Here is a 17,596-nt window from a genome sequence, read left to right as displayed (position 1 = left end):
TCCACCGTAACGTACCATATATAGACATGCCGGATGTGGAGTTGGTAGCATCCAGATGTTTCCCCAGCAGGGCACTCCGTTTCAGTTGGAGACTCTCCAGCTCTGGCCTCAATTCCTCCCCCAGCACCAGCATGTCACAATAGTCCAGGTTATGGATGACCTCTTCCTGGACCTCCGGCCGGCCTGATGGAACACGTGAACATTCAAGAACGCACATACACACATGGAGCAGATACAGCTGAATGCATTGCACTCACACATACACACATGGAGCAGATACAGCTGAATGCATTGCACTCACACATACACACATGGAGCAGATACAGCTGAATGCATTGCACTCACACATACAAATCATCATCACCCAACACTACAAGGCTTCATTACACACAACAACAAACCTAACAAACCCTATTCTAAAAACATTGTTCAAAAGCGCTGTTCAAAGAGTCTTTAGCTGCCACAATGCCTTCTGCAGCTCCACGCTCTGCTGCTGGGATCCTAGCGACAGCCTGCTCGGCTGGTGGCGATGAAAAACAAGAGTGGGAAATACAATTTTAAAAACGAGGAAAAACAGAGCCAACGGGGAAGCTAGAAGAAAGACAATGTGTTTGGGCGGAGGACGGAGAGAATTAAATCTTTATATAATTACTGTAAGAGACAACAGTCCTGTCTGCCCACTGCCTGCGTGCGGCCGTATCTAACAGCCACACTGACGCTCGGAGCACTCCAATGCCTGTTGAACCTTCTCCACACTACGTGCAGTCTAATCCTGCTGTGTAAGCCATACTTTTAATTCCAGTTCTAAAGGATTTGTGAACGGTGAGGGGTGGGGTGTGGGGGGGATGGGACAGAACGGAGCCGGCCCATAGCACTGGCAATGGGAACATCACACCCTCTCGTTCCCGTCCTCTCTCCCCAGCCTCCACCATCCATCCCCACCTGCCGTTTAAGACTCCACCTAATAGACAAATGATTCCACAGGTCCCTGTCTGGCTGAACTGCAAATGGAAACAACGTTTTATATCCCGGCTCCAGTCTTCTCCGAGCGGAGTCCGGGAACAACAGAAGAACAGCGGCGCTCCGGCCCGGCCTCGGCGCTATAGCTGCCAATTAGACAGAGATAAGCTGAGCGAAAGGTTTCTCTCTCTCTCCATTGTCAAGAGCTGGGGGGGAAAAAAACCTGCATCACTTTCAGGACTTAGCCCCTCTCTTTCCTCCTCTCGTTCTCCCGCTGAAATGGAGACCACAGCTGGAGGGTGTAGATTAGCCATGTCCTATAGGAGCGTGCGGTGTGTGTGCGGTGTTTCTACAGTGTGTGTTTCTACTGTATGTGTATGGAGAAAGGGATTGAAAGGAGTTGATGAAGTTCCACAAAAAAAAAGAGGGGATTTTATGCTCTCCAGGGTCAAAAGACTTGAAAGGACTTTTTTTTTTTTACTAATCAAATACTTTTGTGGCGGCAGCAGTGTGTGTGCGTTGGTTTACTGAAACAATCAGCAAACCCCTCTCCTCTTCTCTCCTCTTCTTTCCTCCTCCCCTCTTCCCCGCTCTCCTCTACCACTTGTATATGTTTCTCTCATTCTCTTCAGTTCGCACGCCGTGACCACACACACCACAGACACCCACACACCACACACACACACACTTTCTTCACGGTGCGTGGAAGTGTCTCCCTGTCTGTGGTGTGTACCTGGACGGCGTGAAGTGGCGTCTCCCTTTGTGACAGTACTGATGATGTGAAGGTCCTGGAACAGAGCGAGTCCTGTTGGACCACTGAGGTCAGCCGCAGGCCTGGTCAGTCTGTCCGCCCCGGTCATGGTGATCCGAGGTTCACTGGGCTGCAGGACCATCACCACTGCATCGATGTCAGAGATGGAGACGCACGTGTCCTCCCCGAAACACCTGGGACAGAAAGACAACACACTGAGTTGGAGTCGAACAGAAAGAGAGAGGTAGAAAGACAAAAAGAAAACAGGGAAGAGGAGGGGGAGTACAAGGCACGAGTGGAGAGAGAAGTGAGGGAGAAGAGGAGAGAGATGAGGAGGGATAGAGGAGAGAAAGAAGGGGGAGCAGGAAAGAGAGAGGAGGGCAAGGGGGAGAGGGCGGAGTGAAGGAGAAGAGGTGAGAGAGAGAAGAGGGAAGAGGAGAAGAGAGGAGTGGGTGTTGAGGGGTTGGTGGTCTCTTTGTCAGTCTCGTATTTCCTCATTTTATCACGCGCTGTTTGGATTATCCAATTGGTTAACCTGTGTTTTCATTTGTGTAAAACGCTTAATTTGTAATTGCATTTACATGCTGCTGCTTGTTAACAAAGTACATTTGATAGCTGAATAAGCCTGCATCTGAGTGACCGCACTGTGGGGTGGTGAAGGTGGCTGAACAGGACAACGCCCAGACGGAGTGACAGAGATCTGACATAAACACGAACAGTCTGACACGTACACCATAACCCACGCAGATCAGATCAATCATCAGAAAAACCTCAGGAGTAAAAAAGAAATAAAGGAAACGAAAGAGGCAGAGAGAGAGGCAGAGAGCGATGGAGAGAGTTAAAGAAAGAAAGACACAAAGAGAGATTGCGAGGAACGAGTCGGGGGAAAGAGGAAAAAATAGGGAGAAAGAGAGAGAAAGTGAGGCATTGGTGGGAGAGGGAAGTATAGGAGCTTTGAACGTTGGTAGCGACTAGAGGGATGTTTTCAGATGAACGTAATCACAGAGGAAGATAAACATCTGTCAGGTTCTGGGACTGGGAAACAGAAGAAAAAAACACTTGCACAACAACAGCTCTTTATTCAGATGCAGCTTGGCAGAAAAATGCAGAAACATAAGGAGGTTGTGACTCCTTTATAATCTACTGAGATCACTGTTTATCTCGGTTAGTTGCTAGTGATTTTCACGCCAAAACACGGCTGTAAACTCAAAGAAATAACTGTCAATTTCTGGCGAATCCTTTTTCATTCCTTCCGGCAAGTGTGAAACAGCATTAATCTGTGAGACCAAACTCTCTACTATTACAACCTCTCAGAAATTACACTTTACATGTAACTTCTGTAAACTGTGACTGTTGTGTATAAACTGTGACTAATGTGTATTGTCACATCAACGGCCTCTGAACCATTAAAAACATGTCAACTGGTCAGATACAACACCCTACTTGTGTATTTTGTGGGCCTGCAATGCAAGTTCACGAGCTGAAATATGTTTTTCTGTCTGATTTAAGCTGGAGTGATGTAGAAGAAAAAAGATTTAGAGAAGCAAATATTGTGACCCAGAGCTGGATTTAGTTTTGCAAGAATTGTAAAACCACAACATTGGACAGACTTATATTGGTCGCCAAGTAAAAATATTATTTTCCCTCCTTCCTTTGGACAACCTAACACTTTAACTTGTACGTTTCCTTGATAAAATATGTTATGGATTCATGAGGTCAAAATGAACCATTGCCAATGATCACAACTCATTTTATAGTATAGTTGTTTAGATCTCCATATTTAGCCAGAAAGAACAACCTAAACGTTTTTTGATAGTAACATAAAAAAAAAATCTGACTTAATTTTGGATATGCTGCATTTACAATTACACAATGTTTTCCACCACATACCTAATGTTTTTCATCCATTTTGATGTGATTTCAAAATTTCACAGGTTCCAGATTTCCCAATCAGGGGAATATTACAAGTATTTCCGCAGGGTAATAAAATAAGAGCAAATCTCCCTTTGTCTTTGTCTATTAAATGCTGACCAGCCTGTTGCATCTCTCCCTGTCATGTCAGGCTGTTGTTGTAAAAAGAAGAGAGAGGCAGCAGAGGGCAGAGAGTTAGAAGGTTCCGGGTCATCATGTGGACAGACCCATCAACTTAATGAGACCAAATATGACAAGGGGGAAAAAGGGCCTGCATAGATTAACACTCGTTACTCCTTCTTGATGGCTGCAGTAATTGCCTTCATTTGGGTGTAGTTAAAAACACACTAAATTATTTTTAACAACTCGGTTCATTTGTTCTGAACGATACAGCACTCGCTGTGAACTTTCCAGCAAATATAAGGTTTCAGCAGGAGCTGTATCCTCCACCAACAGTGTGATTTAGTTGTTGAAACTGTGCAGTAGGTCTATTTCCCGGACCTTAAATGAGGTTTGGAGGCATCGATGCTGGCTGATTTACCAATTATTGTTATCAAAGTCTAACAACAAGGGCCACAAGGAGTAGCATCCAAAGTCTATAACAGACCCAGCCTCCCGGCCAGATACAACCACACACGTCTGGAGACGCTCTCTTTCTCTCTTACTTGCTGCCTTCTGCCCAAACCCAGACAGAATTATTAATAAATAACATGAAATAAAATTGCCCAAGGTGGTGATGTGGTATAAGGAGGTGGTGGTTTAAAGAACAATAGAAGATGAAGACGGAAGAGAAACAGGGAAAGTGTCAAGACAACTTTACACTGGAGGTGATAAAACACAGGAAGGGAAAGACAGAGGTGAAGAATGATAATGTTAAAAGACAAATTGAGAAGGGGAAGAAACAATTGAGAGGGAGATGAATAGCACAGGTACACTGAGGTATGAAAATATATCTGTGCATCTGCTGGAACATTTTTTAAACAAGCTCTGTTCATCTAGTAGTTCAAATTGGTAAATGATGTCCACATGCACTACATTTCAAAGTAACTGTTGGTTTGATATTTCCATCAATTTGAATTCAGAGACATTTGGAAATACTCAAACACACACCAAAAAGTATTTGAAATAGCAGATAATCACACACATAAAATACAGAAAAATACTGCATTGAGAGGATAAGGACTCGTCAGAGAGGGAAGACCAATAAAAGGCCCCTGACATGGTGAGCTGGTTGGAAGGCATTTAACCCAAACCCTCCGAGCAGTCAGGATGAGCAGGTAGGGTTAACTGTCAGGCCCAGACACAGAACCGCAGATTGTTCACCTTAACAGCTAGTGCATAGGTCTTCCACCCTCTCCTGGGGACCCCCCAGCCATTCCATCTATTAGATGTATCCCAGAGCTAGCACACCTGAATCAACTTTGTAACTAATTAACAAGCCCTTACCTGTTGAATCAGGTGAGCTAGTACAGGGCGAAAACTAAACTGTGAGAAGGCTGGGGGGTCCCCAGGAAAGGGTCGATCTAGCGACCTTTTCATTTAGTGGTCAGATGCTCAAAACCCCAGGCTACCTGCCATCCATAACAGGAAGTTGGGTCACATTGGGAACTGGTCATATGACAGAGGAGGGGGAGGAGGCTCTGCGTACTGTACTGAGGTCGAGATGTGCAGTCTCCTGATTCCTGGGGTGGGGAACTGGCGGGAGTTGATGTAGGACACCTTCCTCAGAGCAGCGTTCATGTTCTCCAGATCCTCTCCCTCCATCACCAGGATGGACTGGGCCGGATTGAAGTGGAACTGACAGGAGGAACGAGAGAGTCACATTTAAACCTACTCTGAAAACTCTGAGAATGGTTGAACAGACGGACAATATCGTGCAGTTTTAGTTTTTGGGGAAGTCCGATCAATGCTAGTTCTAAATGTCTCTGTGCTTTGTGAGAATAGCAATTCTTGAGAATGGGAATTTTTAAGACACATGATGGGTCTCATGATAAATACAGAAATTCACATTATTCCTAATATTGTGACAGTTTGCACAGAAAACGTGGTGTTTTAATCGGTATGTTCTAACTTAGATTTTAAGATACGAGAATGAGGTGTTTATGTGGCTATTGCATAATCGGTCTACTGGTCTACATCTAATAGCTAATTATTAGGATGTGCATGAACATACTATGTGTGCTCGAGTGTGTCTAATTGTGTGTGTGTGTGTGTGTGTGTGTGTCTGTGTTCATCCTGCTCTGTTTGATAGTAAGGATCATAAGCCCCTTGAGTTGCTAAGGCGGTGGTTGTGTCCCAGTGGACGTAAGCCACTGAGCTTCTGTTGAACTGAAGAGGCTTTGTGCTGGAGATACCACGACCTGGTTTACACACAGCAACAAAGGCACTCTGCTTCAGGGGGCTCTCTCCTTGTCCTTGTCTCCCTCTGTTCTTGATCCGTCCTCTCATTCTCTATATCTATTCTCCCTCTCATCCTGGCGTTCTACCGTAGTTGCATTGTTACGGTCGCCACCTGATGCTCAACACTGTCCTGAAGCCCCACTGGACCCAGGGGACCAATGCAGAAGTGACAATGAAACGCTTAGAGAAAAAATAGATCAAGTCAACCAGACGTACGGCGTGCCTCCCACTGTTTCGTCTCTTTACTTCTCTCACTCTAAACCATCCCTGCGCCTTGTTCTAAAAGGCAGCACCTGTGGATGTGTTAGTGGATCATTAGTATATAGGACCAAAACCTGCAAAAGGTTATGCACGTGCAGATCATTTTCTGTGCGTGCGTTTATTCTCTTCTCTCGTAAAGAACAGGCTAATCTGGCGAATGGCGCTGGTTTGATCAGAGCAACAACACACTTCAAGATTGGAAAATGATCTCTGTAATATACATAAGTAAAGTCTTACCAGTGATACGTCTATGCAATATCATTCTGCATGGCAGTTTAAGCATTCTATCTCAATGGGTTTCATGGGGTTCTGCCTTTAGATCTTGTGTCCTGCAGTGTAGTTTTGAATGATGCTGATTGTGTTAAAGCCCCCATGTAGTCCAAGTAATTGTATTTTTAAATCATCACTGTTTGTCTAATAAATCATAGGGTGTTACTTATTTAATAAAAAACACCAACACGCATTTTTAACATGTATTTAACTTATATTCCTTGGGCATTTGACAGGCTTAATCTGATCACGTGGGCACGAGAAAACAAATATGAAGACATTTACATACACACCCAATCCAAAAAGCAGTATACTTAAAATATATTATTTCTTAGACAATTTCCTACTTTAGTTCACTATATAGTATTAAAGCAGTGTTTAAGTACTATTCAATTAGGAAAAAGTATACTTCAGTGTGTTAAAATGGACACATTTTTTCCCCATTTTAGGATACTTATATACTTATAATATACATTTGAACTAAACTCTTAATCAATTTCAATTGTAGAATATTTTAAATAGTTTAAGATTAAAGCTATCTGTATATTTTTACTAGTAATGCGCTCTGTTGAGTTTTTGTCGGATGAACAAACAAATGCAGTGGTGTTTTAGAGTTAACAGTGACATTATGCATTCCATTACATTCAGTTCTGTTGTATTCAGTTCATGATCTTTCAGACATGAAATCAGCTTTAATTTAACTTTATTTAATTATCTTAACTCCAAAATAAATGGGAAAATGTGTGCCTTGGTGCCTACAGGGCAATCCAAATGCTTTATAAGTGACCTTTTTGTTGTTCAATGTTAATGTTTTTTGTAATTGTTTTAACATGTGTATATTCTTCTTTTTCCTAATTTTTTGATTTGCTGTAACACAGGGCTCTGCTGTAATAGAGACCTATGTCTCAGTCTGACTCTGTATACATACAAGTAAATCAAATGAAACAAACCCTATTCACCTGTACCCTATCCTGACTGGTAAGACATTTTGGAAGGTAGATTTGTCTTTGGTGACTTTTGGTGGGTTTTTTGGACCATGGTCTATAATTTCAAAATAAGTGCTGCCCTTTTAACCTGGCCCTGCCTATATGATCTGACTGACCTCAGCTATGACCACAGGCAACACTGGGGATACACCTTGGTACGAAAAACACTTGTTGCTGTTCATACCGCTTGTGTGATAAATTGTACACATGTGGCTACAATAGCTCCTGAATAGCGCTTTTCCTGGAATCAAGGTGCAATTTATCATGAAAGATTAATCAGCAGAGGCCAATTCTTTGAATGCTGCATCCTTCACAGATGGAAGGGGTCAGGTCATGGTTCAAGAGGACAGAGTTGGTCAGAGGATGGTAGATGATGTATCTGAGGTCTGCTGACTCTCTTCTAAAGGGCAAGTCTGGGAAGCAGTCCTGTCATCAAGTGGCTGGACCCTCTGTGTGGCGCCCACTGGTGTGAGGCTGCCAAAGCTCTGGGCACCAGAAAGCTCACCACACAAATCTCAGAACAGTAGCCAGTTGTCCTCACTACAAGTTATATGCGAGTTTACATCTTAAAGTCTGTCTGTGTGTTTATGTGCGTGTGTTGCCTCATGTGTTTGTGTTTATGCGTGTGTGGTCTTACCTTGATACCCTTGCTCAGGCTCTCCAATGAGTTGATGTCCAGGCCTTCCTTACAGGCTTGTAAACAGGAGATGACCTTCTGGCTTTCTATCTTGCCCGGTCTAATGGTCAGCCCTGACAGACTGCCGCGGAAGTATTGGGTGAAGCGTGGCTTGGTCACCTCACCACCTACACACAGAACGGAGACAGAAGACGGCAGTAACTAAAAACCTATAGAATCAGTCAAAGGTTTGGACACACCTGCTCATTCATGGGTATGTAATAGTAAAAACATCAAAACTACAAAATAACCTTCTTCAAAGTATCCACCAAGATAATTCCAAGTCTTCCCCTTGTGCATACTTTTCGCATTCTCTCAACCAGCTTCATGAGGTAGTCACCTGGAATGCTTTTCCAACACTCTTGAATCAATCAAATCAATCAAATGTATTTATAAAGCCCTTTTTACAACAGCAGTTGTCACAAAGTGCTTTACAGAGACACCCGGCCTTAAACCCCAAGGAGCAAACAACAGTAGTGTTGAATTTCAGTGGCTAGGAAAAACTCCCTAAGAAGGTCGAATTTTAGGATGAAACCTAGAGAGGACCCAGGCTCAGAGGGGTGACCAGTTCTCTTCTGGCTGTGCCGGGTGAGATATTAAGAGTCCAATTGGAATAATAAATACATTTCTCTGGGCTAAATCCAGAGTCTATTTGATTTTAGACTAGGTCAGAAGTATGACCAGGTGGACAAGGACAGGGACAGCAACGGGCCCCCCAAACCAGGTAATCCGCAGGTGTGGACCAGGACCTCATCTCCTTCTAAAATTTAAAACTGGAGGAAACTGAGAAAAGTTAGTAGTACATCCCTCATATCCCCCAGCAAAATAATATAGCAGCGTAACACCTTGGAACTGAGACGAGGGGGTTCCGGTGACACTGTGGTCCTACCTGGGGGAGGCCCCGGACAGGGCCCAACAGGGAATGAATTCCCACATTCAACACACAGACACACTCCCCGTTTTTGTATCTACCTGCTACTAGCCCTACCTACAGTGCCCACAGAAAGTATACAACCCGTTGAACACCTTTACGTTTTGTTTAGTCACTGTTTCAGAGTTTCATGCTTTAACGTTTTTTTTTTTCACTTTTAATGTGATTGTTTTCATATATTTTTACTTAGAAATGTAATTATATACAAATTAAAATATTGTGAGTCTTGTAAGTCTGATGTATCAGACGTCTAGCCCCCTTGTAGTAGGAATCTTAAATGAGCTCAGGTGCAACAAATGACCATCAAAATTACATACCAAGTTAATTAACGTTGTCTTATGTGAAACTGTAGTGATTCACATGATTTAAGGATATATTCAACAGTTCCTGTAGGTTGGGTAAATCAAATCCAACTTGCAAATCAAACCTGCTTTTCAAAAAAATGCTTTTCAAATAGTTCATCAGATAAAACAGGCGGAAAAAACGCAGTGAATTACTACCTTTAAAAAAGGTAGTTAATTCCTCAACCATCAGCAACAACGAGCTTTGAAAAGAACTAATGCTGCATTGACAAAGGTTGCGCCAAACTACGTCAGTTCTGGAAGAAGTCCATTCATTTCATTGCAGGGCAATCCACATGGCTACGACTCATCATGCAGTCTTTCACAGGTGTTAGGTTTGTCTTTGCCATTCAGTATTAGAAACAGAAGTAAATAAATCCCAGATATGAAGCTTTCAGCTATGTGTTCATGGCAAAGCAACACATTTACTTGATAAGAAAAATTGTGTATTGACAATTTTATGCATAATACTTCGGTAAAAAAGGTGTTATGAACAGTTTGGAAGGTCAATTTCCAAGACATAAATGGTTCAGTTGCTATAAAACGTTTGTAAACTGTTTTACTTGCATACCTCCATTAATTGCACATATAGTCTGTTCTTTATCTAAGTCTTAATTTTTTTTGTCCCCTTTGAACCCATTGGTAAATGACAAACTCCAAAGGCTTATTTAGCCCACCCATACAAATCTACTCATTACAAGTACTCCCTGTAAATTATTGAAAGTTATTCTTATTCATATCATTGTGTACATAGTCCTTGTGTTAGCAGATATTTTATTTACTTCTATGTGCATTGTTGAAAAAGGGACCATAAGTAAGCCCTTCACTGTCCAGTACACTTGCTATTAACAAAGCTTGTGACAAATACACTTTGATTTGATTTGTTGTCATTTGTCAGACCAGGGGGTTTATGTGTTTCACTGTGTTTCAGTGTGAACATGTTGGCAGCACAATACCAAGCCCACTCCTAATTGCCTTTAGGAGATCATTAGCAGGGAGAGAGAGAGGTTTAAACTTCATCCTGACACCTGCCTGCTCTCATTCCTCACTGCCATGCTGTGGTTAGACAGGCATGGTCTGAATGATAAACACGCAACGACTATAACAAATCACAAAACACTTTCCTCTAACAGAACGAGAAAGAACAACATCAGCATTAGAGACAACAACAGTTGTTGTAAAAAAGAAGTCCATTCATTTCATGAAGAGGTCAATGGACTTCGACCAAATAATGGAAATGCTATGGAAAGGACATAGCATCTCCTTCTTGCCCCTCATCAAAATGTGTTGACATTTAGGCTATTATTCATGTTTACTTCACAAAATGAAGAAGTATGAATCAGATAATTTTTTTTGTATTGATGTCTATCATAATGTCTGTGTTTAGTTCATGGTCAATAATCGACTGCATTACAGTTAAAAGCCACTTTGACTATCCTCAGCGATTTCTGTGTGCTATCTGTGCTACCAGCTTTAGCAGAGACCTGGTCATCATAATAAACCTGGAAAGGGACAACTTCTAAATGTTAACGACATCAACGACCTAATATTGTGTATCAAAATATGACTACATTGTGGGCCTGTCACCATACATCAATTATGAATGATTTGGCAAATATTAACTTTTTTAAATTGGATTTGTTAAATGTTTAGCATTGTGGATTCCATGAACATCTTTACCACATGTGACCGTACCAGAGTGCTTCAAATTTGCCTTTGTACCTGTTCTCAATACACTGATATTAAGTATATTAATTATAAGCCACTGACTATATGAGCGCATTCTGAACAGCATTTCCATTACTCTAATTTTCTTCCCTTTTGTTGTCCCATTTTTTTCCCAGAATGCGAATTGACAAATCACGTCATAAATTCCTTCACAGTCAGAGAGAGTAATCATTCTTCAGCTGTGATTATCCCAGAAAGCCTGAGACAAACTCCTCTGGAATTTTGAAGGGATTTTTACCCGAGCTTGTAAGTAGAACATTTGGCTTGTCAATAAGGCGGTCCGTCACTTGCAGCTAAAGCCTGTGAAAAGGCAATAGTCAGTGCTAATATCACTGTGTGTGTAGAGATATCAGGGTCTTTAGTATGGGCTGAGTCCCTTTCAAGAGGGCTAATTGTCACTGACCTTCTCTATTCAAGGTCTACTAATCCTTTCTTCAGGGCCACACAACTGTCAGCTATTCAACAAAAGACTAGAAAAAAAAAATGTAGTCATGGCAGATGAAAGGAGAAGAAATGACCAGCAGTCTTCTTTCCTCTCTTCCGCTCCTTGCCCCTATAGAAAATGGTCTGATTTTTTTCTACACATAGTTTATGGGCTACACATCATTAGACACGTTCATACAATCCTTTAGCTAACAGTGGATTCCACTGTATGATAAGTGGCCTTTTGTCTAGTTTTAACTGGGAACCAGACATTTCTGGAGACAGCTTGATTGTATCTGCACTTTTCAACTTCATTGTGCATTGAAGATTGATTGAAAGATTCTGGCAGTTAGGTTATTTCACTTCCACCTACATGCACACACATTCACTCCCTCTCGTTATACACACATTCATTCGAAGTAAGATAGCTATTGTGATCTTTTCTGGAGACAACAAGCTGACACTACTCCCCTAGTTGTCTTAATAGATCAACTGTCAGGCCCGATCCCAAAACTATTCCCTCACCCCGATCTAGTCAACAGACGCCTGCAATGAGCCAGTCAACAGAGGACCGCACTGAACCAGTCCACAGAGGACCACACTGAACCAGTCCACAGAGGACCACACTGAACCAGTCCACAGAGGACCGCGCTGAACCAGTCAACAGAGGACCACGCTGAACCAGTCCACAGAGGACCACACTGAACCAGTCCACAGAGGACCACACTGAACCAGTCAACAGAGGACCACGCTGAACCTGTCCACAGAGGACCACACTGAACCAGTCAACAGAGGACCACACTGAACCAGTCCACAGAGGACCAGACTGAACCTGTCCACAGAGGACCACACTGAACCTGTCCACAGAGGACCACACTGAACCAGTCAACAGAGGACCACGCTGAACCTGTCCACAGAGGACCACGCTGAACCTGTCCACAGAGGACCAGACTGAACCAGACAACAGAGGACCAGACTGAACCAGTCCACAGAGGACCATACTGAACCAGTCCACAGAGGAACACACTGAACCAGTCCACAGAGGAACACACTGAACCAGTCCAGAGAGGACCACACTGAACCAGTCCACAGAGGACCACACTCATCATCAACGTGGTAATCATGCTCACCTTGCCAGCAAGCCCCCACAGTGAGCTGTACATCGATCTGAGAAGGGTGGATCGGCCAATCGTCTGTCACCAGGTAGGGGTCATAGGTCACTCCGTCCACATAGAGTGTCACCACAGGAAACTCAACATTGATGACGTAATAGTGCCACTCTTTATCACAGATCTGCCAGAGAGAGAGAGAAAGAAAACACATCAGACTTAAGACATCAGAGACATAAGAACACTGGGCTACTTACCGCAGGCCTCTGAAGAGTGTGTACATCTAAGTGGTGAGACCGACAAAAGGCGTCCAGCGGGTTGGTCTATATGACCATGCCAGCGGTTATGGTCTAGGGGGAGCTAATGGTGGTTTAATAGCCTCCCTGCAGTGGTGTGGTGCTCTGCAGCGGGCTGAACACATCTCTAATGGTGCCCCTGCCATGACAGCAGATGGGATAGCCATTCCCACACTTAGAACATGATGAGCAGTGCACCAAATCGCATAGATACAGAGGCTGGTGCCAACCCACTCATTCACAGAGTGGAACACTCACAAGCTTAGCAGATCAAGGGGATACAGCTGTGAACGGTGGCTATTTGGCCAAAAGTAGAGTTGGACAGTAGAAAAAAGAGTTGATTCCTCACACTGCTCTCTGGGAATTTCCTCACACTGCTGTCTGGTACAGTCCTCACACTGCTGTCTGGGAATTTCATCACACTGCTGTCTGGGACAGTTCTCACACTGCTGTTTGGGAATTTCCTCACATTGCTGTCTGGGAATTTCCTTACACTGCTGTCTGGGAATTTCCTCACACTGCTGTCTGGGAATTTCCTCACACTGCTGTATGTGAATTTCCTCACACTGCTGTCTGGCACAGACCTCACACTGCTGTATGTGAATTTCCTCACACTGCTGTATGTGAATTTCCTCACACTGCTGTATGTGAATTTCCTCACACTGCTGTATGTGAACTTCCTCACACTGCTGTATGTGAATTTCCTCAAACTGCTGTATGTGAATTTCCTCAAACTGCTGTATGTGAATTTCCTCACACTGCTGTATGTGAATTTCCTCACACTGCTGTATGTGAATTTCCTCACACTGCTGTATGTTAATTTCCTCACACTGCTGTATGTGAATTTCCTCACACTGCTGTATGTGAACTTCCTCACACTGCTGTCTGGGACAGACCTCACACTGCTGTCTGTGATAGTCCTGACACAGTTTTCAGTCCACAGGACCCATGCCAAACAGGCAGACAGTACAGACCACCTTCTCTGGCAGCCTCTCAATTCACACTCTAATCTCCTCTGTGCTCATTCAACTCTGCACCAGTTTATCCAAAAGGAAATGTTCTAAAAAATATATTAAATATATTGGGCAGCATATTAGAATAAAAGTGCAATCTGAAAAACAAACTTAATTATGTATTTTCAATACATTTTAATCAACACATTTTAATTGTAAATATAAATATGTATATTGAGTCTTACAAGAAGGCCTTTAGCTGACACAACAGGGCTGCTCTGATCCCAGGTTAGCTCTCTGATTGACCCATAGATAACCAACAGCACCAGTAAGGGAGATTTAGCCCAGGACACACCCTAAATATGCTGAATAACACACACACATATATGTATACATTCACCTAAAGGATTATTAGGAACACCATACTAATACTGTGTTTGACCCCTTTCGCCTTCAGAACTGCCTTAATTCTACGTGGCATTGATTCAACAAGGTGCTGAAAGCATTATTTAGAAATGTTGCCCCATATTGATAGGATAGCATCTTGCAGTTGATGGAGATTTGTAGAATGCACATCCAGGGCACGAAGCTCCCGTTCCACCACATCCCAAAGATGCTCTATTGGGTTGAGATCTGGTGACTGTGGGGGCCATTTCAGTACAGTGAACTCATTGTCATGTTCAAGAAACCAATTTGAAATGATTTGAGCTTTGTGACATGGTGCATTATCCTGCTGGAAGTAGCCATCAGAGGATGGGTACATGGTGGTCATAAAGGGATGGACATGGTCAGAAACAATGCTCAGGTAGGCCGTGGCATTTCAACGATGCCCAATTGGCACTAAGGGGCCTAAAGTGTGCCAAGAAAACATCCCCCACACCATTACACCACCACCACCAGCCTGCACAGTGGTAACAAGCCATGATGGATCCATGTTCTCATTCTATTTACGCCAAATTCTGACTCTACCATCTGAATGTCTCAACAGAAATCGTGACTCATCAGACCAGGCAACATTCTTCCAGTCTTCAACTGTCCAATTTTGGTGAGCTTGTGCAAATTGTAGCCTCTTTTTTTCCTATTTGTAGTGGAGATGAGTGGTACCCGGTGGGGTCTTCTGCTGTTGTAGCCCATCTGCCTCAAGGTTGTGTGTGTTGTGGCTTCACAAATGCTTTGCTGCATACCTCGGTTGTAACGAGTGGTTATTTCAGTCAAAGTTGCTCTTATATCAGCTTGAATCAGTCGGCCCATTCTCCACTGACCTCTAGCATCAACAAGGAATTTTCGCCCACAGGACTGCCGCATACTGGATGTTTTTCCCTTTTCACACCATTCTTTGTAAACCCTAAAAATGGTTTGGCGTGAAAATCCCAGTAACTGAGCAGATTGTGAAATACTCAGACCGGCCCGTCTGGCACCAACAATCATGCCATGCTCAAAAGTGCTTAAATCACCTTTCTTTCCCATTCTGACATTCAGTTTGGAGTTCAGGAGATTGTCTTGACCAGGACCACACCCCTAAATGCATTGAAGCAACTGCCATGTGATTGGTTGATTAGATAATTGCATTCATGAGAAATTGAACAGGTGTTCCTAATAATCCTTTAGATGAGTGTACACAATATATATATATATATATATATATATATATATATATATATATATATATATATATATATATATATATATATATATATATATATATATATATATATATCCAGTGTAAGCTGTCCTGTGGAATTGCCCACATCAGGCCCACTTTTACACACATAATAATTTCAATAATGTATGTCTCACTGTTCTTACCATTCAAAAACTCACTTGTTTCATTGGGTAAAATTCCAGTCATTGGACTAAATTGTAATAATTGAAAGTTTTCCAAGCTGCCATTAACGTTATATCAGTGTATTTAAAATTCTGCATTGGTATTTAACTGAATACTGTGTGATCAATCCTGTGGTCAGAGACTGGCAGTGTCCTCATGACGTAAAGGACATGACACCCTCTGGCATGTACACAAGAAACATCTCTGGGAACAGAAACAAGCACCCCTCCTGTTGGCCACTTTCCACAGTTCAATATGTCAATGCACACAGGAGTAGTGTGACTGGTGGATGACTTCCTGCAGGCTTCAAAGGGGACACAGTGGTGCTGCTACACTGACAGATCCCCACTCTGCATGGGGTGGGCCAGCGCTGAGGCTGCTGGAGACCTCCAGAGTGGAGCTTGGAATAAACAAGGCTTGAGAAAATCTGTTCGCACAGTAGCTAGATGACACAGTGCATACATCAAGGGCAGCTATCAATGTCAGTGTTGGTGTGACAATATCATTGTCAGAGTGACAATATCAGTGTCGGAGTGACAATATCAGTGTTGAAGTGACAAAATCTACCATTCAAAAGTTTGGGGTCATTTAGAAATGTCCTTGTTTTCCATGAAAACATACATGAAATGAGTTTGAATAGGAAATATAGCAATATTAATATGAAATGACATATCAAAATAAATAAAAATAAATGGATTTCTTCAAACTTTGCTATCATCAAATAATCATTCTTTTGCAGCTATTACAGCCTAGCAGACCTTTGGCATTCTAGTCGTCAAATTGTTGAGGTAATCTGAAGACATTTCACCACATGCTTCCTGAAGCACCTCCCACAAGTTGGATTGTCTTGTTGGGCACTTCTTACGTACCATACGGTCGAACTGCTCCCACGACAACTCGATAGGGTTGAGATCTGGTGACTCTGCTGGCCACTCCATTATAGACAGAATACCAGCTTACTGCTTCTTCCCCAAATAGTTCTTTCATAGTTTGCAGCTGTGCTTTGGATCTTTGTTCTGTTGTAAGAGGAGGCTGCAATCAAGCGCCGTCCACAGGGCATGGCATAGCATTGCAAAATGGAGTGATAGCCTCTTCAAGATCCCTTTTACCCTTTTCAAATCTCCCACTTTAAAACCACTAAAGATTTGTTTGTCCATAACACTTTTTCCCAATCTTCCTCTGTCTATTATCTGTGTTCTTTGGCCCATCTAAATCTTTTATATGTATTGGCCTGTCTGAGATATGGCTTTTTCTTTGCAGCTCTGTCTAGAAAGCCAGCATACCAGAGACGCCTCTTCACTGCTGACGTTGAGACAGATGTTTTGTGGATAATATTTAATGAAGCTGCCAGTTGAGGACCTGTGAGATGTCTGGTTCTCAAACTAGAACTCTATTGTATTTGTCTTCTTGCTCAGTTCTCAGAAAGTTATTTGTTTCTGGACATTTTGAGCCTGTAATCGAACCCACAATTGCTGATTGACAGAATTAATGTTTCTTTAATCAGCACAACTGATTTTAGCTGTGCAAAAAATAATTATCAAAAGGGTTTTCTAATGCCTATGTTGAAAATGACGACCTCTAGCAAACACAATGTGCTATTGGAACACAGAACTGATGGTTGCTGATAATGGGCCTCTATATCAGTTTTGGTGTGACTACATCAGTTTTGGTGTGACTACGCTTATTAGGTTTGGTGTGACTACGCTTATTAGGTTTGGTGTGACTATATCAGTTTTAGAGTGACTATATCAGATTTGGTGTGACTATGTTTCTTA

General features: G+C 42.6%; 1 protein-coding gene across 3 annotated transcripts in view; it reads right to left on the bottom strand.

The window, feature by feature from the left end:
* Positions 1–17,596, bottom strand: part of LOC105018616 (calsyntenin-2) — a 262,824-nt gene that overhangs the window by 16,911 nt on the left and 228,317 nt on the right. For all 3 annotated transcript variants that reach the window (XM_013136838.4, XM_013136860.4, XM_020050784.3), the window contains 5 exons: positions 12,769–12,931; positions 8,177–8,343; positions 5,271–5,419; positions 1,694–1,905; positions 16–183 (listed from right to left, as the gene is read on the bottom strand). In XM_013136838.4, coding sequence (XP_012992292.1) covers positions 16–183; positions 1,694–1,905; positions 5,271–5,419; positions 8,177–8,343; positions 12,769–12,931 — 859 coding nt within the window. The remainder of the gene's footprint in view (positions 1–15; positions 184–1,693; positions 1,906–5,270; positions 5,420–8,176; positions 8,344–12,768; positions 12,932–17,596) is intronic.

Source organism: Esox lucius, chromosome 1, assembly GCF_011004845.1.
Source record: "Esox lucius isolate fEsoLuc1 chromosome 1, fEsoLuc1.pri, whole genome shotgun sequence".
Taxonomy (NCBI): domain Eukaryota; kingdom Metazoa; phylum Chordata; class Actinopteri; order Esociformes; family Esocidae; genus Esox; species Esox lucius.
The sequence above is the reverse complement of the archived record's forward strand: the minus strand, read 5'-3'. Positions and strand labels throughout refer to the sequence as shown.